Source organism: Blennius ocellaris, assembly GCF_963422515.1.
Source record: "Blennius ocellaris genome assembly, chromosome: 1".
Classification (NCBI taxonomy): domain Eukaryota; kingdom Metazoa; phylum Chordata; class Actinopteri; order Blenniiformes; family Blenniidae; genus Blennius; species Blennius ocellaris.
Window position 1 is genome coordinate 32,593,624 of NC_137650.1, and position 27,370 is coordinate 32,620,993.

The 27,370-nt window shown below is 44.9% G+C and overlaps 1 protein-coding gene across 1 annotated transcript in view; it reads right to left on the reverse strand.

The window, feature by feature from the left end:
• The window catches only part of LOC308131432 (multiple epidermal growth factor-like domains protein 10), a gene marked incomplete at its 3' end in the record, with an annotated part of 64,702 nt that overhangs the window by 12,849 nt on the left and 24,483 nt on the right, over positions 1 to 27,370 (reverse strand). The window contains exons 3-10 of the mRNA XM_080498160.1: positions 12,582 to 12,828; positions 12,308 to 12,428; positions 11,745 to 11,881; positions 8,750 to 8,962; positions 7,854 to 8,028; positions 3,992 to 4,112; positions 1,789 to 1,952; positions 1,379 to 1,481 (exon numbers count right to left, since the gene is read on the reverse strand). Coding sequence (XP_080354286.1) covers positions 1,379 to 1,481; positions 1,789 to 1,952; positions 3,992 to 4,112; positions 7,854 to 8,028; positions 8,750 to 8,962; positions 11,745 to 11,881; positions 12,308 to 12,428; positions 12,582 to 12,828 — 1,281 coding nt within the window. The remainder of the gene's footprint in view (positions 1 to 1,378; positions 1,482 to 1,788; positions 1,953 to 3,991; positions 4,113 to 7,853; positions 8,029 to 8,749; positions 8,963 to 11,744; positions 11,882 to 12,307; positions 12,429 to 12,581; positions 12,829 to 27,370) is intronic.

Consider the following 27,370-nt stretch of genomic DNA (forward strand, 5'->3'; position numbering starts at 1 on the left):
TGGAAGACCTGTTACTGAGAGTCTGTGGCTCACGTTTCATTATTTATGAAAAAAATAGAGATTTTTTTTTTTGTTGTTGTTGGAACGCCAAAGTTTCAGTTTCAAATTCAGACTGTGTTTTTTATTGTCTTTCGGGGACTGGATTCATAAAAACCCTGACCAGGTCACAGCAACTCCCAAAACCCCCCCCCCCCTCCCCTCCCCTCCCCCCTCCTCCCCTCCACAGGTCTGTGAGGATGAATTATTGACGGCTGCCTGAACCTCCGTCTCTTTCAGAATTATGGCTTTGAGTCTGTCGCTTGCTGAAGTGATTTGTAAGCGAAGGGGGGGGGGTTACTCTCCCACCCTTTCTTTCCCTCCTCCACCTCCTCCTCCTCCTCTCACACGCAGGTATTTTTCCTCGCCCGCCCTCCGTTGCCCTCAATTCGGGCGGCGCCGTGGCTCCTGACGGCGAGCCGGCCCAAAGGCCAGCCAGAGGCTAATCTGCACCGGCAGCACTTTCTGCAAGCGTGCGTTCTCCGTCCATCATCCATCACTCCCGGGGAACCGTTGAGCTTTCATTATAACAAATGTCCACCTCCGTCTCCCTCTCTCTCTCTCTCTCCCTCTCTTTTTTCCACTCCCAGTCAATGTTTTCCTCCCGTTAGCTCCCAGAGCAGAAACACTGCGTTACAGACTTCCTCTTAATGCGACGTCAGACAGAACGTCTGTATTTAACATTTCAATCTCGTAGTTTTTCGGGGTCCGTTCACTGGACAACAGTGCCCAGAGTCACTGAAAACACAACTTTTCGCAAAGTAATTGGCTACTTTTCACAAAACCGCGACGCACAGCCTGAAGCCACGATGAAGCGACGTCGTTCTGTTCGATTTCCGTCTTTTTTAAAAAAAAACGGTCTCTGTTGGTTTCAACCTTTTAACTTCCTGCACGTTGCATCAGGCAGAAGCTTACAATTAACTGCAAGTCTCATAACGTTTAATCGCGGCATATTTTAAAGACATAAAGCAAGTATTAAATAAGTTAAATAAGCAAATACAATTAAATAAAACTTTGTGGATGCACTCCTTTATGGATGGATAAATGAAGGAAATAAAAACAGCAATAAAATCATTTAAATAAAAGTCTCTCCTGATTGTAATCCAACTTATTAACGTTCCAATTTTTGACATTTGTTCAGTGTAATTTTTAAGCGTTTGGATTTCAGGTGATTTAAAATAAAAGAAGACGGAAAATTCAAGGCCTTGACGTGGAACAAACGGTTCAGGCTGAGTCAAGAGTGTTGGACCGGCGGGAAGACGTCCCTGGATCTTGAAGAGTCTGATCAACTCTGAAGGGTCTCCGGGTCGGTTTCAAAGAGTTAAGTTAAGTGTCGACTCACCGGTCCATCCTGCCAGGCAGCGACAGAAGCCGTTCTCCGGGTCGCAGCCGTTGGAGTTGAGGCAGTCGCAGCGCTCGGCGCAGTCCAGGCCAAACGAGCCCTCCTGGAAGCAGAGGGTCCGTTCAGAGTTTGACAAAAAGCTGGGGTAGACCGAGAAAACTCTCTGAATCGAGCGTAAACACATCTAAAGCGTCTGGGTTTTGTTTAAACCGTCAAAGTTTGACTCTGGTTTAAAGCGTTAATAGTCGACCGTTACTATTATGTCGGCCTTAATAGTAACGTCTGGGTTCCGCTCAGATCGGATCTGACATGAATAAAATACGACCAACGCGTCCAAACCTCGCGATTTCACCTTCGAAACGCACAAAATACGGGTTCGTGAGACGCCGGGTGAGACGAGAGACACTGACCGGACACGGGGCGTCGCACAGCTCGTCCCTCCAGCCCGCCGAGCAGGTGCAGCGGCCGTCGGCGGGGTCGCAGGCCGCCCCGTTGGCGCAGCGGCAGGTCTGGTTGCAGCTCGGCCCCCAGGTGCCGCTGGAGCAGGGGATGGAGCAGTCCACGCCCTGCCAGCCTACCGACACACACACACACACACACACACACACACACACACACACACACACACACACACACACACACACACACACACACACACACACACACACACACACACACGTCAATGTTGAAAGGAAACACAGATACAATAATAATACTGACAATAATCAGTGTAACTAACTGATCTACATTAGGCTTTCCTTACAAATTATTAGTATACAGTTATACAATTTCAACTGCATCCATCTTTTGAAAATAAGCAAGAAAAGGCTCCCAAACATCGTGAAATTTTTTAACTGAGCCTTTTGTTGTGTATCTGATTTTTTTCCAGCTGTGTTGTAATACATGACGTGGTCGACGTTTGGGTTTTATTCTTCTTTACTCCCGAGCTCGGCAGGTTTTACGATGTTGTGCTTCACGCCCGTCTTCACTCTTCAGGGACGCTTCTGCTTTTTTATTGCGTAACTTACTTCCCTCTCTCTGTTCTCCAATTATAAGATGACGCCAAATTAAAAATCCAACAGATTTGGGGGGAATATAGAAGTCATTGCTGCAGAAGACGGGAGCGCTTGTTTATTTCTTCAGATTATTGAAATAAAACAACCTGATTCAATGTTAAAGTGACTAATTTGGAGCAGAAGGTTTCAAATCAGCAGCGTTTTTGACTTTTTTTTTTTTTTTTACTTGTTTCTGAAGCATCAGAAATCAAGGAGTTGAATGTTTTCAAACTCATTGGAGACTCTAAAGAAAACATTCCAGCCAATCTGAGGCGGCATTCCAACACATTTTAGATCGTTTACAACTTAATTCAGGCGCAGGTTGAAAATTCAACTGCGCTTTGGGATTTGTTCTATTTTTTATTTTGAATGAACTGATGTCTGGATGACTTTTGTCGGACTTGACGTCAATTTCTTCTCATTTGGGTTGATCTCCGTCTGATTTCGCCTGATTACCGTCTGACCTTCAGTCGATTTACTTTTGACGTCGGAGAGATCAACGCGCTGTAAAACATCAACAACGGCGTTCCAGTGGACAGACGATCCAACCTGGACTGTTATTGAACTAACCAAGACCCAGGAGAACCTGGAACTTGGAACAATTGCATTTTCAGGGGCTCAGAGCACCGTTGCCATGCCAACGGCTCCCAAAAAAAAAAAAAAAATTGCGTCGTGCCGACGAATCAAAGTCATTAGCGGCTCGACGCACGTCTGAAAATAAAACCAACATTTCAGAGTCACGGGGGCAATAAATGTCAATCAAGCGCTCATAACTCAGGCTGCAGAATAAAATATCCAGGAGGTTTTCTCCCTTTAATTGCCGTCTGTGTAAAAACGTGTTTGTGGCGACCTTAACGGAGGCCGAGGACTAATTATAAATCCGCGGCGCTGCGGAGAGCGGTCGGGATCAGACCGACGGAGAACATCTGACGTGAAGACGAGTCGGACGCCTCGTCGTCGGGGCGGAAACACAAAGAACATCACGGTTGGTTAAAGTTATTGAGGAGTGAAAACGACGCATCTCGTCAAGACATTAGTTTGATTTCAGTCCTGTTTTTAGTTTGATTTCATCTTTAGTTCTTGTTTTGGTTTTTTTACAGGGTTTGTGTTGATAATTCTGATTTCAGCTCAATTTTTAACCAGTTTTAATTAATGTTCAGACGGATTCTTAATGAGTTCAGGACTGAATTCCAGGATGATTTTAGACTTCATATGTGGTAAAATCAGAGGTTGGAAAGTACTAAAATATTCTACTCAAGTCAAAGTCTAAAAATGCATTTGGGTAAAAGTGAAAAAGTAGCTCCTATAAAATGTACTCAGATTGAAAGTTACTTTTTTTGACAGCAGGAGAACAGTCTCTCGTGGGGAGAGCAAGAAAGACAATGGAATATAAATCTCAAAGTAATTGTTCTTAATGTAAGGAACAGCTTTACAAATTAAATTTCAACGGCAGTGAGACTGTAAATCTATAACTCCGAGCTGTGACTTTCCCTGAAAGACCAACCATTAGTATCTGGTCCCATCACTATATATATATATATAAAAACTAGAAGCTCACCTTCTCTGCAGGTACAGGAGCCGTCGACATGCGAGCAGGAGACGAGGTTCTGACAGGAGCAGGAGGAGGTGCAGTTCACCCCGAACAGGCCGGCCGGACAGCTGATGGAGCAGTCGTCCCCCTGCAGACACACAGGGACAATATGGGGTCATACTCTGGTTATACTGGAGTTCTACTGGAGTTATACCGGAGTTATACCGGAGTTATACCGGAGTTATACCGGAGTTATACTGGAGTTATACAAAGTTATACTAAGTTATACTGGAGTTATACTGAGTTATACTGAGTTATACTGAGTTATACTAAGTTATACTAAGTTATACTAAGCTATACTGGAGTTATACTGGGTTATACTGAGTTATACTGAGTTATACTGGCGTTATACCGAGCTATACTGGAGTTATACCGGAGTTATACTGGGTTATACTGAGTTATACTGAGTTATACTAAGTTATACTAAGTTATACTGGAGTTATACTGGGGTTATACTGAGTTATACTGAGTTATACTAAGTTATACTGGAGTTATACTGGGGTTATACTGAGTTATACTGAGTTATACTAAGTTATACTAAGTTATACTGAGTTATACTGGAGTTATACTGGGGTTATACTGAGTTATACTGAGTTATACTAAGTTATACTAAGTTATACTAAGTTATACTGGAGTAATACTGGGGTTATACTGAGTTATACTGAGTTATACTAAGTTATACTGGAGTTATACTGGGGTTATACTGAGTTATACTGAGTTATACTAAGTTATACTAAGTTATACTGAGTTATACTGGAATTATAATGAGTTATACTGGCGTTATACCGAGCTATACTGAGTTATACTGGAGTTATACCGGAGTTATATTGGAGCTATACTGGAGTTATACTGGAGTTATATTGGAGTTATACCGGGGTTATACCGGGGTTATACTCGGGACATATTCGGGATATACTGGGGTTGTACTCTACTGCGGTTATACTCAGGTTATACTCAGGATATTATGGAGTTATACTTTGGTTTTACTGGGGTTATACTCAGGGTAAAATGGTTTGTTTTTTTACTCCGACTTTATCCTACAAAGTCTCATAATGAAGCAGCAACATCAACTCTGACACACACAGATGCAGAGTAATTGAATCATCTTGAAATTCAATTAACAGACTTAATAACTCAGACTACATTGAACCCGGCCGAAAGACACGTTGGCTTCTTTCGATAAAGAGAAGCAGGTTGGACCCGCATCATAAAGGACGGACGTCTTCAGCGTCCAATCAGAGCGTCTGCGGGACGGACAGGAAGTGGAACCTGAGCCTGTGGGGGTCTCCAGTTCCCGCGGCGCCGACACGTCCATCGATCAGCGCCTCCGCGATGCAAACTGCTCTAATTGAAGCCACCTGCTTCCAACCTGCTGCTTCACACCACCATTAATCTAATATTCACAAAGCAGCCAGAGGTGCAGAGACGGGAGGAGACAGAGGCCTTATTAAAAAAAGTTACCGGATTAAAGACTTCGTAGAAAAAAAAAGGAAAACTTTGTTCATAAATAACGTGAGAAAGCCCGATGAGGAAAATCAGGCAGAACGCAGGAATAATAAATCCGGCCGCATCGACGCATCCTGATGTTCCTCTGGAGGATTCCAGCAGTTTTATGAGCCCGTTGTTTGTATTTGTCTCAAAAAAAAAAAACCACAAAAAAAAGTCAAGAAAATTCAATAAACCTCCTGATTTTCTTCTTAGATTTTGAACTAAAAAACCAGCAGAGTCACGACACGTTGAAACAGATAATCTGAAAATAAACCTGTTCTACCTCCCACTGTGAACACTCCTGACCATGTGACCATGAGGTCAAAGGTCAACTGGTCAGGGTACATGAGTGGGGATCAAATTCTGTGTGTGAAAGCTCAACAAGACATTACAAAAAAAAACTAAAAACTTTTAGGTTTCGTCGTCTGCAGGGGGAAAAACACGGAGCCCCCGAAGGGACATGGAGAAAAAAAAAAAACTATTTAAAACTAATTAACCCTAACCCTACTTTCTCGGGATCTCGCGATAACGTTTGCAAGATGTCGCAAAAGCATTTTCCTTTCGCTAAGCACTGCTTGAATGTCTATATATTTTTAGGCCAATTTCAAAATAAAACTCAAAACTCTCGTACGGGTGGGTGGCCTCCATTAGCTTTAGCGTCTCTCAAACAACAGTGGGGGTGTACGGTGTCTCTGAAAGGACAAACTTCGTCGATCACATAGAACAGTGTTTTTCAACCTTTTTTGAGCCAAGGCACACTTTTTTGTTTGGAAAAATCTGGAGGCACACCACCTCCCGAAAATGTTAAAATGTTAAACTCTGTAGCCTATATTAACAATATAAAGTAATTCTCATCAAAGTTTTATCAACAGGAATCAAATAAATACAGAAAAAAAGTATTTCCCAATTTCTTTTTTTAATTGTGACTCCCTCAGTGTGAAACCTGGACCTGATGGATGAAGAGCTGAGATCCTGGTTCACATTCTTCCTTTTCAAAAACTTCTCCATCACTGTCACTGACACAGTACTTTGATACAAGATGGTAGCAGGAGGTGGAGATTAACCAGACTGACGTCTGTCAGTTTCGACTTCACCGGCAAAGTTCTGTGCTGCCATCTATTGCCGAAGAGTATTTATACATGATTACTCTTCAACACACTGTAAATGATTTTTAGAAAAAAAATGTGAAATTGGATAATTTCCCACGGCACACCTGACTATATCTCGCGGAAACACCAGTGTGCCGCGGCACAGTGGTTGAAAAACACTGACGTAGACCATGCGCATATAGAACAATATAGTTTTGCGAGATCTCGCAAAAGTTATTGCGAGATCTCGAGACAGTTTTGCGAGATCCCGAGATCGGGGGCTCCGTTAGAAAATAAATTATAATCAAAAAAATTTTTTTTTTTCTGAGAATTCAGAAAAATCCCAGCGCTAGAAAAACAAGAGCAACGTCTCGATCCGACCGTCCACACCGGTGACGATCGCTCATTTAGATCCTCTTTAAAAGCTGCATTCTTGTAACCGTAGTAACAGTGACCTGGAGGTGCTAGTGAGCAGCCGGCTGGGTCCTCCTCCTCCTCCTCCTCCTCCATCAGGCTGACCCACATGTTTCCACCTGCCTGATGGCGGGGCTGCAGCGTCATCCAGCAGCTGATGGATGACGCTGCTGGTTTTCCTGCAGCTGCTCGCTGCCTTGAACCTCCGCGTGAACCGGCATCCGGCATTTTCACTCACTCACTCGGGGAAAAAAATCCCTTTGATTTCACGCAATTAGAGCCCGTTCCCGGAGTCTCCCCGCTCTGCTCGGACCTCCGGCTGATGCAAGACGCTTCACGCTTAAAAAAAGTCCTGACACTTGTTCATTAGGCCGCTTTTTGGCTGATCGCGGTCGGTTCTGATCAAAGGCTTCACGCTTCTCTAAAAGACTCTGGGAGACAAAGGAGGGCTGAGCCGCCGTCACGCCGCTCAGGAATCCCAACGCTGATCTGTTCCTCATCGGAGGCAAATCACCAGGAACTCCACGGTGGTGGAGTTACTTTAACCGTTAGATAAGTTTAAAAGTAACTCAGCGTTTTAATGTACTCTGTTGAAAAAGGTCAGAAATGCTCCTTCCTTTGCAGTTCCAAGTTACATCTTTAAAATGATTACAAATACTTGAGCTACTTCAGATATAGAGTCTGGATTCCAGAAGAAATTTAAGATGGTTTATGTTCACAGGGTTCTAAATCTGCGAATCCAACTCCCTGTAAAGCGAATTGTTGATGTTTGGAACGAAGACGTGGAGATAAAACTACCCAAACTGGACGTCTTGGTGTGTTTCTACGTTGACACTCACGATGTATCCCGGCGCGCACGTGCACGCTCCGGCGATGCCGTCGCAGTCGGCTCCGTTGGCGCAGGCGCACGGCTCCCTGCAGCCCTCGCCGTAGAACCCAGCCGGACACGTCTCGTTGCAGTAGAGCCCCGCCCAGCCGGCGGCGCAGGTGCACTCCCCCGACAGAGGGTGGCAGCTGGGGAGAGAGGACATCACTTCACAGCAGAGCCGCTCAGGTAGAAAAGTTCAAGAAATGTATAAAGTGGAGACAAAAGTTTGAGGCCCCGTTCGCGCGACGGTGTTTTAAACACTTTCACATGATCTCCTTGGTCCCAAAAAATTTTGTTTTCAAAGTTTCTCGCCCCAAATCCAGCTTTTCCTTGATTTTCCCCTCCATTTGAATATTGGCTCATAGGAGCTGCATTCAGAATCTGCTGTGTCTGTGTGAGCTGGACTGGCTCCGCCCACGCACGCCCATCTATGGGAAGAGGAAGGAAGTACTTCCTCTCGTGGCGCCATGTGCCAGAGCAGAGCTGCCTGATTGTGGGAGGAGCCAAAAAGGGAGAGGAGCCAACCTTGATTGTGATTGGCTGAACCCTCCGATGACACTATTATAGGGTTTGATTTCTGATTGGCCGGTTGGAGCAACTCACTTTTTAAAACCTGGAACAAGCCAGGGAGTAGAGAGGACACACTTTCTTCACTTCTGGGGCGTCGTTCCAGCTATGGGGACGATTAGTACCGTTGGAATGACCCCTTTAAGTGAAAGCGTCAAACTTCTGTTAGACTTTGTCTGTTTTAAATGACACCAGTGTTTGGAGCCACTGAAAACCCAACCCGTTTTCAGCAGCATCGTGGCATAAAGGGACCACCGAAACCCAGTTTTTCCCCCCCATTTCTGTTTGTTCTCCGGTTACCTGAGGGTGTTCTCGGCCTTGCAGGGGCAGTATTTGTCACAGATGAGCCCGTAGAGGCCGCTGGGGCAGAAGCGGTCCTGGCAGCTGGGGCCCTTGAAGCCCTCATTGCACAGACAGGCCCCGTTGATGTGGTAGCACTTGGCTCCGTTCTGGCAGTCACACTTGTGGGCGCACTGCGGGCCGTATGTCCCCACCGGACACTCGTCCTGGCATCTGTTCGGAGAACGAGAAAGACCGGGAACAGTTATCTTCGAAAGGCACTCTGAGGCTCTTTTAGCCACCTGCTAGATTCTCGAGGAAAAAAAAGTTTTGCTTTCTTCTCTTTGGGCAATAAAGTTTTATTTTCTATATACTTTTGACATATTCCTGCCTTCATCAAAAACGTCGTCTGACAATTCCAATGAAGGCAAAAGGACCCGTTGAAACCCCGTCAAAGATACGTTTCAAAAACCAACTTACCCGAAAAGAAGGAACCAAAATACCAACAGATTTTGGTCTCAGTGACGACTTAAAACTGTGCAAATCACTGTTCTGCTTCAAAAAAACAGTAAAAAGAAAAATAATTAATGGTTACAATGAACAATAATTTCTGTTACTTCTGTTTTGTTTGGTTGGGTTTTTCTCATGTATTACTTCTGTTTTGTTCCATATTCATTTTTTCTCCCGTATTACAACTGTTATGTTTATTATTATTATTATTTTCTTTTTTTCCCTCTTTTTTCTTTTCTTCTCCAGTTGCGTTTTTTTTTTTTTTTTTGAATATATTTGTTGTATCACTGGTGTCTGGGGTAACTGGGCACGGGTTTTTAAGGGATAGGCTAAAATAAGCCTTGGCTTCAGCCTACACCTATTTCGGTTGCAAGTATATTGTGGTGCACTTATACTGAAACTGTAACCGAAATAAACCATTCATTCATTCATTCATTCATTCATTCATTCATTCATTCATTCATTCATTCATTCATTCATTCATTCATCCATTAATTTTGAATGAATTCACTCTTGTAAATTTCAAATCACCATCAGCACGTTTTTGCCCAAATGTAATTTTTTTTTATAACAATTTATTTTATCCTTGTTGGAACCTGAAAACTTCTGGTGTTCAGTGTAAACTTATCTCAGGTCATAGAAGCTTATATAGGGGGGTGGGGGGGGGGGGGGGGGCGCTGCGATAAACGGTTACTGTCGTCAGAAAAGCTGCAAAATAGAACCATTAATAAAACTCAGTGAACTTCACAACAACTGGAAGAGTAAGTTTAGGCTTGTCAGAGCACAGGGGCCGTTATGAATCGAAAACAGAAGTATGACCGCTGTGAAAACAGTGGTAAGGCTTGTAAAAACTCAAACTACTTCCAGTGTGTGTGTGTGTGTGTGTGTGTGTGTGTGTGTGTGTGAGTGTGTCCAGATCACACACACAAACTGATTCCCTCTTCCTCCTGGCTGACATTTAAAGCGTCACAAATATTGAGTAAAAGTTGACATTTTGATTTTCCCGCAGAGGATTTGAGGTTGTTTAACAGAACGTTCCTTTAACAGAACCTGGTTGTGGATGCAGGTCCTCTTTCTCATCTTTCTCCTCTTTCCACTCATCCATCAGGATTCAGGAGTGAAAACACGGGACATTTTCTATTCCCTCGGAGAAAACCAAACATTGACCACAGAATTTGTTTCTGATGACTTCTGACTTCCTCTCAGCTCTTCTTAATGGGAAAAAAAAAAGCACCAAAAAAAAAGCTCAGAGATCCGCGATGAAAAAAAAAAAAGGTAAACATCCGGTCCGCGGGCCAAAGCTGGCCTGTCAGAGTGAAAGTTAATTTTTCATGTGTAACTTCTTCTGAATGCTATCAGCAGTGCGAAAGCTGAGCTTACTAGCATTGTAGCATTAGCGTCAAAGCCAGGCTGGTCTCATGATACCCAAAGTCCCCCCTCTTCCCCCTCCTCTTCCTCCACAGAGCCAAATAGCCTCCATCCATTCTCCTGGAGTGTGAGGCTGCAGGAGTAATAGTGTGATGGAGTGAGAGCAGATAAGAGTGTGTAGGAGGTATGTGTGATTTAAAGGTGACACTGAGCAGAACTCCTCTCCGAGCAGCTTTAATTGAGTGATTTGTCTACTTCTTCACTCTCCCGGCTCGAGGACGTGTGGAGAATGAAGCTCGGACACTCGGGGCTCGGGATCCAGACGCTCGGCACCGGAGGGAGGCTTCAGTCAAACGCTGGTTTCACGGTAGTGGCTCGTGGCTAATGGGAGCGGAGATAAAGCAACGAGAGATATCGCATCTTCCGACCAGATATCAATGAGCGCCTTCCTCGCTGCCTCTTCCTCGCTACTCCACGTCTGCCCACAAGACTTTTTCCTTTCTGCGTCTGCTTCCTACATCCTTTTCGCTTCCGCCCGCTGGAATGTCCACTGAAAGTTCCCGAGGCGTTCACACCGTCCACCGATCAGAAACAAGGTCAAGTGAACCGATCGGCCCAAGAGGACAAGAGATCACTCCTTTGATCCGTGTCAAAGTCCACGGGACCTTCCATACTTTACCCAGACCAAGCCGATTTTCCCTGAAACGAACTGATCCGGATCAAATGGTGCCTGTGTGAACGCATCATTATAAAGTGGCTTAAATTTAAACTGCTGCACGCCAGGATCTAACGAGTCTCAAACAGGACAAAATCAACCTAAAACTGAACTGAAATACATCCAATACAAACACGAATACAGTTTTCCAACTGAACCAGAGGCCCACGACCCTCCAACACCCTCCTGATATCGTTGTTTTTATTCTTCAGGTATATTCAATTTTACTGCATTTTATCTATCATCACTAATTCAACAAAGCAAACTGAAAAATGCATCTTGTGCTGAATGTTTTATTCTCCTTTAGCGGCAATAAACCTGCGGAGCATCTTTACCTCGACAGCAGGCGTCTCTTTATTGCCTGTTTGACCCCCTGCTGATTCCCGCCCAGATCTGCCTCTGCTGCAGTAAAATGTGTGGTACCTCTCTCCGACGTAGCCGGCAGTGCACTGGCACTGACCACTGACGTGGTCACACAGGCCGCCGTTGCGACACGTGCAGTCCACGGAGCAGTTGATGCCAAACAGTCCAAAGGGACAGGGCTGTGCACAGACGGGACCCTGTGGAGGAGGACCAGGACGACTGTGAGACGCGACAGATACAGCTGGATGCGACGTGTTATCTGGATGCTACGTGTTAGCTGGATGCTACGTGTTATCGAGGTGCTATGTGTTAGCTGGATGCTACGTGTCATCGAAATGCGACGTGTTAGCTGGACGCTACGTGCTATCAAGATGCTACCTGTTAGCTGGATGCTACGTGTTATCGAGATGCTATGTGTTATCGAGATGCTACGTGTTAGCTGGATGCTATGTGTTATCGAGATGCTATGTGTTAGCTGGATGCTACGTGTTATTGAGATGTTACCTGTTAGCTGGATGCCATGTATTATCGAGATGCTACCTGCTAGCTGGATGCTATGTGTTACCGAGATGCGACGTGTTAGCTGGATGCTACGTGTTAGCCCTGTGCGCAGCGACTCGTACCATCCAGCCGGCAGGGCAGGCGCACTCTCCGCTGACGTGATGGCAGATCCCTCCGTTCTGACAGGGGCAGCGCTGTTCGCACAGCGAGCCGTGTTTACCCGGCGGACACGGCTCCTCGCAGCTGGAACGTTAAAGACGGGAAACATTGTCAGACGAGTCTTCCGTCAGGGAACGGGGCGTCACGGGGCAGCGAGGTCACGGAAACAGTTCACGTCTTCTGAGCTGATGTTGATTAAAAAAAAAACAACAAAACAACGGGCCAACATCCACTCACATGGCTCCGGTGTATCCGGGCGCACACAGACACTCTCCGGTCTCGTGGTGGCAGGTGGCGCCGTTGAGGCACTGGCACTCCAGCAGGCAGTCCTTCCCGTAGAGGCCGAGGTCACAAGGGTCCTCGCAGCGCCACCCCTGGAAGCCGTCGGTACAGACGCACGCGCCCGTGATGGGGTTACACTTGGCGCCGTTGCGGCACTGACAGCGACTGCTGCAGTGAGGACCCCAGAAGTCACTGTCACACCCTGGAAGAGAGGAAGGGGACGATGGTGAGGACGGAGGACAGACGGAGATGACCCCAACTGTTCTGTACCCCGAATTGTAATCCGTACCCATTTTTAAAGTTATAACTTTTTTTTTTTTTATGCTGCCGCTTTCATCCATGCCAAACGGTCTTTATCACATGCTGCTGGGACCAGGAAAGTTTTCAAACGAAATCGCAATAAAGGTCTTCTTCTATCTCGTCTTTGTGGAGGCGTCAACTCATCTGAATGCCACGCATAGGTAGAGATTCAGGTGTGCTTCACGAAAGGTCAGTAAACGCTGATATTTACCCACCGAGCAGCTGTTTTAGCTCATTATATCAAACCATCCATGTATTTGGGCGTGTTGAGCTGGCACTATTTATGTAAGGATTTAAAAAAAAATACCTGGTTTATGCGGAGGAATGGAAATATTCTCCAGGATGAGCTTAGTCTGTCATCGTCTAACTTCAAGCAGCTGTAAGTAATCAGGATACTTGCTGTCGCCACACTGTTCATGAAGAAGTTTCAAGTTCATGTCTTGTAATTCCACTTTGTTCCACCAGGTGGTACACCGAGTCGCCGTCTCTCTTCAGTCAGTCCGAGAACAGGAGAACCGGCAGATTATGACGCCAGTAAGAAGAAGAAATTCATAGAAGGTCGACTCACTGCTGCCACACGGTGGAAAATGGTGAGAACTATTTAAATTACATTTACGACCATTTTAATAGAGTTTTTATTTTTTTAAACAGTAATTAGTTTCCACATTGACGGAGTATGAAATCGAAACTTCACCGAAGCCAGAAGGTCACATTCATCTCCAAGGCTACTGCCTCCATTTAAAGGAAGACTGTCACTATAATTTCACTATAATTTCAATTAACTCCAGTTTACTATATGACAATGTTCATTAATCCTGAAGCAACTCATCCCTGCTGACAGCTAATGATAACGCTAATAGTACATTATCTCCATTATCCACACAGGAACTTCACCAAATAAGTATCTTACCTTTGATTTACAGTAACAGGAAAATAAACGTGTATGTCTGAGTGATTGTCATTAGCGACTGTTTGAGCAGTTCGGCCATTACAAAGAGGAAAACCTGAGTCCATGTTTATGTTGAAGACTTTTTCTTTCCATAACAACCCTGGGAGCGTCTCCCTCTGTGCTCCGCTGAATAAAAAAAACAAAACAACTCTCCTCCATTGCTGTACTTTGATTTACGAGTCGTCCTCTAACTGCACTCATAACAATATGGCGTCTTTAACCTGTCCTCCCCTCCGCTGACGGAGTGTAATCAGCAGCAGTTTCCCACGGGGGGATTTATCAGGAGGGGCCGGGCAGCCGGAATAAATCAGAGCGTGCGAGACGTTACGATGAAAACAAATACTGTTATTGTGTATTACATCATCCGGGCTAACGGGAATCAAATCGCCATTATCTTCATGACGGCTGCACGTTCGCACCCGGGAGCCGGAGGCCGAGGCGAGAATTAGAACTGGAATTATAGAGAGGTTTATGAGCAGGAATCTACGTTTAAATTTCTATGTGCTCTGTCGTCTTCTGCGTTTTTTTTCTGTTTGGTGAGTCACAGCGCCCCCTAAAGGCCTGGCATGTGCACTACATGCCCTGAAGCCTCGTGTCGAGCCGTGTGGAGAAAAAAATATAGTTTTTCTCATCGTGTGGATGAACCCTAGTAGTCATATATTCCTTAATCATATAGCTGATAACTAATTTTATACTATATATATAAAATTAAAATATAATTCCATTCTATACAACATGAAGGGACGAATCACAGTGTGTCTCCGTGAAGTAACTTTAAATGGCACAACATCGTTGTTTGCAATTCCGTTTCAGAAAAGTTTCGCGTTTAGACGGCAGAATCACTGGAAACGGTGTAGTGAGCATGTTGGGCCACTAGGGGGACGTTGTAGTTTGTTTTTTGTAAGGAAAAAAAAACACACGCATGCACAGAGGACAACACGTCAACATTAACAGAAGAAGAAAACAAGACATTGTAGTGGACAGGCGACCAAGTTGGGTTATTATTATTACGGTGACTGTCAAAATAAAACTACCAAGTTCGTTGCTTTGTAAACGTTGCCTCAGTTCCTCCCTCGCTCCCCCCTCCATCACTCTCAAACGGCGTATTCTGCTTTATTCCTCCCAACTAGCAAAGCACCGTCGTCAAATCTTTTATCCTCTCACATCCTCAATTATCCAGCAGCGAAGAGTCCACATCCAGTGACTAATGACTTCGACGAGGAGTAGCCGGCTGGCGCCCGGCGCAACTTCCTGCTCTGAATTAAAAGCAGTGTAATACACTTTGGCAAACGTCGAACTCTTGAGGGAACGTTCGGATGAAATCCAGGAGGTGCTCTTATCCCCTCGCATCAGAGGGACGAATACACCTCCATCAGATCCTCCATCAGCGCCTCCGCCGACCTCATTAAAGTGATTAAATGTTTCATAAAATGCTTTTATTAGTGCCTTACTGTGTTTTTCTACTTAGAAATTATCACAAAAAAAGTGCACATTTAAAGAAATAAAGAAATATATTCCAAATCAACCGCTAACTGTCTTGTAGTAACACTCCGATCCAGCAGGTGGTACACTGAGTCACCGTTGTCGTGCTTCAATCGGCCCAAGAACAGAATAAGCAGCAGTTTTTCACGGCAGGCGGAGCGGGAAATTCTGCTGCCGCATAGTGGAGGCGACCTTTCAAACAGAGTTAATACTGACAATCGCAAGAGTTTGAATGTAGTTTGTTTTAAAAGGAGATTAGCGATTAGCAACGAGTCCAAATGTCACCTGCTGGCGGCCAGAAGGCAACATTCATCACGTTAGCATTTTCCAAAGCTACCGTCTCTATTTAAAAAGACAGACGTCACTTTCTTTTTCAGTTAATATTAATTATTCCTGACGGCAACACGAAACACGTCCTGGCGGAAGCAGCATTCGCATTAGCCTGACGTAACTTCACATTACGGAGCGTCGCCCGCTGACTGACGTAACCCCAGCTAATAATATGACTTCGCCAAGTAACTTGTGACTTTTAATCTTTTTTTTTTTTTGGCTGCTCTGTATAAAGGAACTCGGAACTCCAGGGAAACACTAATTGTCGTCAACTTACACGGCAGTAATGATCTTTGTTCGGAGCGTCAGGAATCCAGAGAGCTTTGAGGTGGGATGTGTTTGGGGAGCAGCGGGGGTCATATTCTTTTTTCTTTTCTTTTTTTTTTAAAAAACCTTGTGTCTCAGGACATCGTGCTGTTTAATTGAGGGAGAGCAGCTCCCGCTGGTCCCCCCACGTTCATAAATTAAATTTAACAAGGTGATGCAACACAGTGTCGATGCTGCACATTGTTCCGTTTTGTATGTGATTAATGAGATGGTTGAAAAAAAAGAAAAAAAAACATAAAAAATGTAAAAAGCTGAGGAACCGACTCGGCTGATGTTAAACACTGTTTTCAGCTCGTCGTCTCTGTTTACAAGATCACACAGCCGGCAGCGCCACTTCCAACTGCAGCTCGGGCCAACCGTCGCCGTGGTTACGCCACACAACCAACACTGGGAAATGTGGCCACGAGAGGGCGAAACACGATCCATTCAGCCACTTCATTCATTTGCACTCTCTTTCTTCTTTCATAATGATGACATCAGTGGAGTCAAAAGTAATTTTCAACTCAAAATCCTTGAGATTTTCAATCAAAAAAACTATGAATGCAGTCGATATCGGTGCGGCCGTCATCGCCACGGCCACCGGGGGGCGACAAAGTGTGAACAACACTGGGTTATTGTGAAGTTGCAAGAGTTTCTGTCGAGTGAAAACCGGGAAAACGTTCGTCTGGCTACATGACGGGCGGCGGTCGAGCCGCTCTACTACGTCTTACTACGTCATGGACCAGGAGGGCTGGGCTCTACGGGTTTCAACTGACCCTACTGCACCCCCTAGTGTCACGGTGGTGAACTACTTCACAGCTCGTACAACCAGAACTTCCAGGACTGAGTATATAAATCTTTAGCTTCAGATTTATAGATCGTCCCCAGGTAGATTGCCAGAGTTTCATATGTGACTCTATGAGCTCCTCCTGTCCGTTTAAAAAAAAAAAAAAAATGCCTGGAGAGTCTCTTTGACGGCTGTTTCCTGGAGGACGAGCTCAAGACGAGCTCGAGACGAGACATCAGACCTGACTCAACGTCCGCCCTCACTTACATTTGCCTCGTTGGAACGTCTGGCCGACTTCAGCATTAGCAGTTATTCCCCGCTGCGCTCGCTCATTCCGGAGTCCATTTTATCTTCACCCGAGTCCGAAAGTCTCTGTTTAGTCTGGATTCAGCCCCGCCGGAGTCGATTATACAACTTCTTTTGCCTTCACTCTTTCTCCCGGTGTAAGTCAACCCCTCCATCTCACCTCTCGTGTTTTTTTTGGGTTTTTTTTAACTATGACTTCGTCCATTTCTTGCCGAGCAGCCGTCATGTTAAATGCCATTAGAGAGTCAGGCTATATAAATATATATAACGTGTCATAATAAACGAACACCTCACTTTCTTGTCCGTCTGTGTAGGCGAGCCATCTGTTTAAAAAAAAAAAAAAACGTTTAACATTAATAATTGAGTGTTTTTATGGAGACCGTGCGAGTAAAGTGCCGCTCTGTGGGAGAGCTCACACATTTAGATCCTTATTTATTGGATTGGATTTTTATTGAACGAAGACTTTAGAAGTGGAATAAATAAGTCACCGACTGCTAAAGTTTTCAATTCTACTAATTCTCCCTGTAAATTCGAGATTAAACAGGCCCCGACTGTTAATGTTGGTTTGTTTCAAGCTGGCCAGATGTCTGTCGCCCTCTGGTGGTCACAGTGATAATGACCACAGCAATGTGACGCCCGTTTACACGGCAACGATTTCTGTTGAAAACGCAAAACTTTCGTTATGTTGAGAATGTCTCTGCATGTCTGTTTTCTTTTACTACAAAAACAACCGACTGCATCAACTCCTGGCCTGCAACAAAAACTACATTGTTTTCAGAGTTTCTGCTGTTTCCATGGAGACAGATGTCGTTTTCAAAACATTGCTGTTCAAAAAAAAAAAAAAAACCTTTTCTAAAGTAGTATTAAAATGGAGCTGCCACACCCTACTTCCATACTACCACATACAACCTACTGCCACACCATATTTATTGTATTCGTCACTTTATATCCATAGACAGGTTTCGTATAATAACATGGTAAATTTGTGTCTATAAATCAAATCCTGTCCCTCTTCCTCTTCCTCTTCAGTCAACTTTTCTTCTGAACTCTAAAAAGTGACGAAACTTCGGGATTAGAAAGTCAAAATAATCAATCATCAATAATCATCAGTCGTTTTTACTTTTCTCAGTGAGTTTTTTTTTAATACGTTCCAGTTATGATCTTAACGTTGACGGAAGTGAAAGATTCAAAATGGCGGTGGACGGGGGGGTTTCCCCGTTCGAGGGAATCCCGAGGAATTAGGCGACGCTGTCCAATCAGAACGCAGGTTTTCCGGGTAAGACGCAGCGACACTGTCCAAAATGCGTAGCTAGTTTGATCTCAACAGTATTACAGTTTATTAATATATTTGACATTAAAACATTTTTTTTTTTTAAATCCTTCTTGCTTCCACCAGGGGGCGACACCTACCAGACTTTTACAACTCCAGGAACAGGAAAAGTTTGCGGCGAGCTGCAGACGACTTCATTCACTTCATTATTTAGCAGAAAGCAGCGGCGGCAACGCGCCCCTGGCTTTATTAGCCCACTTTGACTTATTGAAGAGGAACCGCGCCGGTAATGGCGCCACACGTCTTATTGGCAGCTCTTTGTACATTCAGCATTACGGGGATATTCCGCCCCGCCTGCGAGCCACATTATTACACTCGTATCTTTGTGGAGGAATTAATTTTCTAACAGTATTAAAACGAGATGCAGGCGGCAATGTGAGCATTTTATTAAGTTACACCGCCGATTGGAACGTCGTATTGAGCCCGGCTGTAGTCGGCCTGGGACACACACACACACACACACACACACACACACACACACACACACACACACACACACACACACACACACACACACACACACACACACACACACACACACACACACACACACACACACACAGACACACAGACACACACACACACACACACACACACACACACACACACACACACCTGATGGATGTTGTCATTACGTGGCCTGCTGCACCCACTTTACACGCTGTTCTCTCGTGTCTGCAGAAAAACACAAGTAATGCAAATGTGGTCGTCGCTCATCGGTCAGAATCGTTTTCATTTCACTAAAACGCAATACAGCACGAGAAAACAATCCTTTTGTTGTACAAGAGGCTCGTTCTTGCCATCGTCAGACCATTAATGTGTCAGAAGTTAATCTGTCACGGTTAACCAATAAACATAAACACAAGCGAGAATCAAAAGAAACACCACGACAGGAACAATATGGAACAAAAATTATACTTTTATATACATATACTTTTACAAACTGTGTTGGAAAAGCAATTATAATTTCCAAAGAATAATGATCTAATTTTAATTGTAAACGATTGTTTGATCAATTTAAGCCTCAAATATAAAATAATAATAATTTAAAAAAAAAGGTTAATGGTCCAATGTGTTGGCTCTGGTCACATGACTCGCATGAACAGGAAGCACAAACATTTTTGGCGGGAAAATATTCTAGTTTCATTGAATTTCTATTCTATTCTGCGTTACACAACAACCGTGAGGAGGAATAACAAAGCGTGTCCACTCTGTGACTTTAACTTCACCTGAAAAACTGATATTTTACTGAAAATCTGTTGCCTCATTCTAGTTCGGTGTTTAGAACTTGTAATGTTTGATTTTTAGATTTAAATGTTCCCGCTCTTTTTTTTTTTTTTTAAAGTTCAATATCCTTTATTCTTAAATAAAAATGTATCCATGAATCGATTGCTGACACATTTACTATTGACAACGTTCCTCTGGTCACGTGACTCGCGGAAACAGGAAGTAGAAACAATTTTGGCGGGAAAATAAATAGTCTCATTGAATTCAAGTTTTGCAACAAATTGTGACGTGAAACAACAGAACGTGTCCATTCTGTTTGCTGCATTCGTACAAAAATTGTTAAATATTAAAAAAAAAATCAACAAAAACAAACGTTGAGACTCGTGTTTGATTTCTGCTTCAAACATTCCCCTCTCACAGGTTTTGCGTTTTGTTTGTTCATGCTTTAATTCTTATGAAATAATTTGTCCCTGAGGTGATGGACCACACTGTTACCATGGCAACGTGACTCACAGGAACAGGAAATTAGTCATTTTGGTGGGAAAAAAAACAACACGTTTCATTCAGTATTAATTCACAGTCTGTTGTGGCGCCTCTTGGAAATCCATAGTTTACTGCAAAACCAAATGGCTTTAAATATTCTTTGCGCTCACCACACTGGGCGAGTTGTGCGTTTCTAAGGTTCATATTTCCCCCTGGTCTCGTTTCTATGCATTACTGATGTTCACTCTGTGTACTGGGGGTCCACCGGGGGGGGGGGCACACTGATGAGTGGTGTGTGTCGGAGCTCCGTGGAGACTCGTGATGGGATTCAGGTGTGTTGGAAGTGGACAGCAGCACCTCCAGGACCAGGACTGGACCCTCTTCAGGAGACAGGACATTGGTGGTTGGAGAGGTTTGTTTATTTGGGTGGTGGTGGGGGTGGGGGTGGTGGTGGGTTCTGAAAGGACCCTCAGCCCTGAGTGAAGAGCCACGGTGGAGCAGAGAAAGAAGGAAGGACGACCCTGAGGGCCAAAGTACTGGATAAACAAGTGCTCTCTCTCTCTCTCTCTCTCTCTCTCTCTCTCCCTCTCTCCCTCTCTCCCTCTCTCTCTCTCTCTCTCTCTCACACACACACACACACAGCCAATGGCTCATACTTACTTTACATTAAAGCAATATCACACACTGCATCATCTCATCACTTCAGCCTGTTACATTATAATATGAATAAATTCTGGGAACAGGACATGAGCCTGAATTTACATTAATACACACTGACTGATGTTAACCCTGCAGATCAACACTGCACATTTCACTTTTCAGTAACAGAAGCTCAACACTCTCTGTCCATCTCTTTGAGCACACCTTAGTCTGAACTGCTCTCCATTACAACGAAGCGACGATTAAGACGCCGCGAGTCCTCTGACCAACCAGCCAGCGTGAGAAACGCCCCCCCCAAAAAAAACAAACAAACACTTTTTCATCCTTCTCAACCAAACAAGCTTTTTCCTTCAGTCACACCGAGATAATATCCGGCAGGTCATCGCCTAACACAGTGTTTTTTTTTAACCACTGTGACGCGGCACACTGGTGTTCCGCGAGATATAGTCAGGTGTGCCGTGGGAAATTATCCAATTTGACATTTTTTTCTAAAAAAAACATTCGCTCTCAGCACAGAACTTTGAGACAAGACGTGAGGGTGTGCTGGCGAAATCGAAACTGAAAGACGTCAGTCTGGTTAATCTCCACCGCCCGCGGCTGCTGCCATCTTGTATCAAAGTAATGGAGTAATGGACAGTGACGGAGAAGTTTTTGAAAAAGGAAGAATGCTAACCAGGATATCGGCTCCGTGTTCATCTGAACAGGTCCAGGTTTCACACTGAGTCAGTAAAAATAAAAACAAATTTAAAGAAATTTTCTGTATTTATTTAATTCCTGTTAATTCCTGTTGATCTTTGATGAGAATGACTTTATATTGTTAATACAGGCTTACAGAGTTACACGTTTTAACATTTTCGGGTGGTGGTGTGCCTCCAGATTTTTCCAAAGACAAAAGTGTGCCTTGGCTCAAAAGACGTTGAAAAACACTGGTCTAACAGACACTAAAGCGTGAGACCAGAAGCCACTGCAGTCGGCAGTGGAAACTGAAGGAGAGGAGAAGAAACGTGCTGCAGCGAGGGGGATTTTCTTCAGCTTGATTGAATCAGAACTGCAGCAAGTAAAAAAAAACAAAAACACAAAACACTCAGGAGAGCATCGATTGTTGACTACGGGGGCCACGAGAGGGCCGTTCGACTCGCATCCCCAGGAAAAGAGGGGGGGGGGGGGGGGGAGTGTCTAATTACTTGTTCATTAGCTCTGGGTTTTATCGGGAGGAATAAAAGTCACTGTTGAGCCTCACAGAAAACACTTAATGATTCAGGCTAAACAAAGAGGACCTAAACTCCCGATCAGACGAACGGAGAATCGCCGAGCGAGGAGCTCTCTCTCTCTCTCTCTCTCTCTCTCTCTCTCTGAACGAGAGAGAGAGAGAGAGAGAGAGAGAGCGAAGTGATGATGGGCCTGAAGAGGAAGACACGCTCAGGGTCAGAGAGGAGCTCAGAGGGACCAGAGGGACCCGGCAGATCAGGTCCTTTTTACTGGAAATCCCTCCCAGACCCCCCCCCCCCCCCCCCCCTCCTGTTTACTGCGCTGACCCGGGGCCTTCGGAGAGCCGTGGAAGACGCTAAGTGTCGGTAAATGTTCAGTGTCGGCTTCATTTACTTGGGAGATAAAAGCTGCAGAGCCTCCGAAGTCACAAACCGAGACCTGAGTTCTTCTACCGTGAAGTTTTGCTCCGAGTCGCTACAGAAGAGAACTAGTGATGTCGAACTTTGTACCGTTAGCTGGTTAGCGCATCAGCGTTTTTTTGTTTGTTTTTTTTTTCACGACAAGGTTCAAAAGGTCTGGCTCCGTCTCCGTGGAAATGGCGGTGGAACAAAAAAGATTCTCGTGACAAAAACAAACACCGACAAAAAAACTACCATTTTCAGCGTTTTTCTGCCATTTCCGTCAATACAGACATCGTTTTCAGAACGTTGCCGTGTAAACATGAAACTTTGAGGCCTTAATTAATGCGCGGTGTTCCACAGGGATCTCGTCCAGGACCCATAGAATTCTGATATTTGTCAGGGACTTGTATGGGGAACTGTTACTTTAATTGTAGGTTAACGGACAAAGTTTAGATTTGACCAAAAAAACAGCAGCGTCTCAAGTGATCAAATGAGTCCTGAAGCTAACGGGAATTAGCATCAAAGCTATCTCAGCTTCAGGCACCATCTTCTTGCTTTAGACAGCAACTTTTAATAAATGAACAAGTTTTAGGTGCTTTTATATTGATATGGTCCAATGATTACGAAAATAATTCAAATGGTCCAAATATCTTCTAAGTGCTATAAAAAAAAAAACAACAGTAGATGTAAACTGGGTCTCCTGCGCCATAAAAAGTCCACGGCTCGATTCCATGACCACTGACTGACCGAACGACGGGAGTTTATTAGTGAACACCTGCAGAAATGAGGGTCGCGCCACACAGAGGAGGGTGGAGGTGGAGGTGGAGGTGGAGTGAATAGAGCCAAGCTATTCTTTTTCATTTTGAAGACCAAATCAGCCTCTATTTTCATCTAACAAGGATCCTAATTCAAACCGATAAGTGATATTAAAAGGCTGCGGCGCAGAAAGAAGGTTTTGTCAGGCAGCCCTCCCATTGTTCACTTTATTTAATGGACAAATTGTTTCCAACGCACTGACGAATTGTAATAAGCTGGGGTACTTTGGCTGTCAGTTGGAGGAGGAGGAGGAATTTCTATAATCTGGACGTCAGTCGAGGAAAATGCCCGATAATCGCCTTCTGAGCGAAAATCATTGACATTTTTGAAAATGTCTCAAAACAAATCCAACGAAATTCCACGACTAATAAATGATCACTGATCAACACTAAGCAACATAAATGCAATCTCCGTTTTTAGCGTCCAAAAAGTGTGCGTGTGTGTGTGTGTGTGTGTGTGTGTGTGTGTGCCAGTGTCATACAGTTGATTTATAAGCAGACAGATGACCCACAAAGTGCACACACACACACACACACACACACACACACACACACACACACACACACACACACACACACACACACACACACACACACACACACACACACACACACACACACACACACACACACACACACACACACACACACACACACACACACACACACACACACACACACACACACACGTTTCATCCACTCATTGATTTCCTTTTTCCAATTAATACTTGTAATTAGTGGCGACATATTTCAGGCAGTGTGGACGCGGTGGGTCGATGACGAGGGGGAGAGGCGGGGGAGGGGGGGGGGGGGGTGACGAAGGACAGACGGATGACACAGATCAGCGCTCCCAGGCTCAGAGTGAGGTGGGGTCATGAGTGTGTGTGTGTGTGTGTGTGTGTGTGTGTCCAGGTGACGGAGTTCTCCCACATCCTCTAATGAGGTCGTTTTCACCTCCCCGTCTGAACGTGGGGACCGTAAGCACGGCGTTAATCGATGCCGGAGTCCTCGGGCCAAACGTTTGCCTCGGGCCGTTTCAATCCGGCGGAACGAAAGCTCCATTAGCCACTGGGGACGGCGGCGACCTCTGACCGCGTGGCTTTTTCCCCCTCACCCGCCCGCGCTGCGTTCAGGCGCAGTCCAGCCTGCGCTCCTCTGCAGCTAATTGCATTTTAATGATGTGTTTGATGTAAACTTTTGGAGCGTCGGTCTCAGATCAGGGTTTTTTTTTTTAATGGCTGCCGGCAGCTGGCTGACGCTCCACCCACAAATATGAGGAGGTGAGAGGGCCCACGTCTCGCTGATGAGGCGCCATTTGGAGAGAGGTCGGAGGTCAAAGCCTCATCGCCGCCGCTGCAGGAGTGTCGGACCTGAAAGTGACTGCAGTCTGTTTACTTCATGGCAGCAGGGAGGAAGAAGAGCGAGCCGAAACGAATCACCGAGAGCACGTTGAAGAATCCAGTTTTACTAACTGGAATCAAACCAGCTACTATTACTGGTACCTGGTATTGGCAACATCGCGGACCATTGTCAAACAACTTCACCTGATTCTTCCAGACTCGTGTCTTGAGGACGACACACCTGAAATGCATGGAAATGGGGGCAGTGAACTTCCCCAAATCCAGTCCTCAATTTCAGTCAGTTCTAAAAATCCCTCCACTGAGAACAGGCCATTTCCGTGTCTGTACCTTTAAATGCTCATGAGCTGTGTCTGTCCACGCCTTGTCCATCTCTGTTTTCCGATAGCATTTGCGAGGGAAAAAAAAAAAAAAAAAAAAAGGCATCTGATAGTAATTTCAGAAGGCAGAGCTCAAAGTAAGTGTCCACTGCCAGAGGGAGTGGTTACGTCTCCACATGACATCATTAAGGGAAAAACCTCTGATTCGCCTGTCCACAATGTGAATCCATCAGGTGAGGAAGACGGCAGACTTTCTTAATTTCTAGGGTCTAATATACAGACTATTGGGAAAAAGATCAATGTTTGACAAGCATTAGAAAGTGAGTGTTGCATTAAATAATGTTAATATTTGCAGCCCATTGTTCTCGTCATGGAACAGCTGGTAAAGGTTACAGGACTGGGTCTCATCAGTCCCATAGATGTGGAGTCGGTAGGTGCAACCTCGAGTTTACCTCAAGCCACAGTTTAACTTCTCCAGCTCACTACAAAAACCACGACTGCTTTGTATATTTTTTTTTGTTCTTTTGTTAAAAAATAGTTTTCATCCTGTTCAAATGCATTCGGAGGACAAGGCCCCATAAGAAACAGCAGGATTCTGCAGAGAAAACATACAAAGATCCCGTTTTCTGCATAATTCTCAAGTTTAAAGTGAAGGAAAAAAAAAACATTTCAGCATCACTTTGAAATTCATGTTTGGTTTTTCCTTTTGTGCTTTCTCTTTGCTCCCCTCACAGCGTCCGACACCCCCCACCCCCCCAAAAAAAAATGCAGGCGTGAAGTGTTTTCCTGTATGAAAGCTCCACAGCTCCTCCCGAGGAGGCGCACGGCTCCTGGAGCTCCTTCAGGAGGAGGTCACTGCGACGACGACTCCTCATGACACAAGTCCTCTGAGGAAGGTCAAGATGGCTTGAAGTGCAAAACCACCAAAGAAAAAGAAGAAGAAGAAGAAATGGAGAAGGGAATGAAGAGGCCGGGACGCCCTCCTCCTCCTCCTCCTCCTCCTCCTCCTCCTCCTCCTCCTCCTCCTCCTCCTCCTCCTCCTCCTCCTCCTCCTCCTCCTCCTCCTCCTCCTCCTCCTCCTCCTCCTCCTCCTCCTCCTCCCCTCCTCCTCCTCCTCCTCCTCCTCCTCCTCCTCCTCCTCCTCCTCCTCCTCCTCCTCCTCCTCCTCCTCCTCCTCCTCCTCCTCCTCCTCCTCTCTGAAGCACAGACGAGGAAAACCGTCGATGAATAATTCCCGAACGATTCTAAAGTCAGCCGTGGTTGAGGTGAGGAGGAGGAGGAGGAGGAGGAAGGACCTAACGTACCGGGCATCAGCTGAAAGGAGGCCGGACACGGTAAACAAGTGGGTCTGGAAATTCATCACAATGCAGATGGAGAGGTGGAGGAAGAAAAGGAACACAGGTGGGGGGAGGAGGAGGAGGAGGAGATCAATCAAGGAACAAGGAGAAGGAAGCGATTGATCTGTTGAGAAAAAGCTTGAAACTGTTTGGAATCCAGAACAAATGAATATCAAATTTTGTCCAGGAACCAGTAAAAACCTGATCTGGAGGCTCAAATATAAATCTAGCAGGAAATAAAAAAGTTTTCTAGGCTTAATGTGGCCTCGTCAATAAACAACAGTAACACTTTGTCTGAACTACGTCTTAAATTTGAGTCAAATCAAGTTTAAATTCCATTTTGAAACAGGGTTGAAACTAGTTTAGAAACACTCCAAAGTTCATCCCAATCTGAAGAGAAACTTGTCAAAATATCTTTCCATTGTGCAGTGATGTAAACATGATCAGTAGAGGTGTAAACATGATCAGTAGAAGTGTAAACATGATCAGTAGAAGTGTAAACATGATCAGTAGAGGTGTAAACTCTCTCTCTCTCTACTCTAAACTCTCTCTCTCTCTCTACTCTAAACTCTCTCTCTACTCTAAACTCTCTCTCTACTCTAAACTCTCTCTCTCTACTCTAAACTCACTCTCTCTACCCTAAACTCACATCCTCTACTCTAAACTCACATCCTCTACTCTAAACTCTCTCTCTACTCTAAGCTCCCTCTCTACTCTAAACTCCCTCTCTCTTCTAAACTCTCTCTCTCCTCTAAACTCTCTCTACTCTAAACTCCCTCTCTCTACACTAAACTCACTCTCTCTACTCTAAACTCTCTCTCTACTCCAAACTCCCTCTCTCTCTCTACTCTAAACTCTCTCTCTCTCTCTACTCTAAACTCTCTCTCTCTCTCTACTCTAAGCTCTCTCTCTACTCTAAGCTCTCTCTCTCTGCTCTCTGTTACACGGAAACAACCAATGAATGACGTCTCGCTGACATTTGGCCATTTTGCTTTTCCTGGACAGGCGGCGGCTTTGATCTCGCCTGTAATTGAACAAACTGCAGGAAACTGACGGATGATTTTTCTGAGCGAAAGAAAAGGCAGTCGACGGCGACGGAGTGGCTCCAAAACGGCCCCCGAACAGCCGCCAGCCCCCCCCAGGG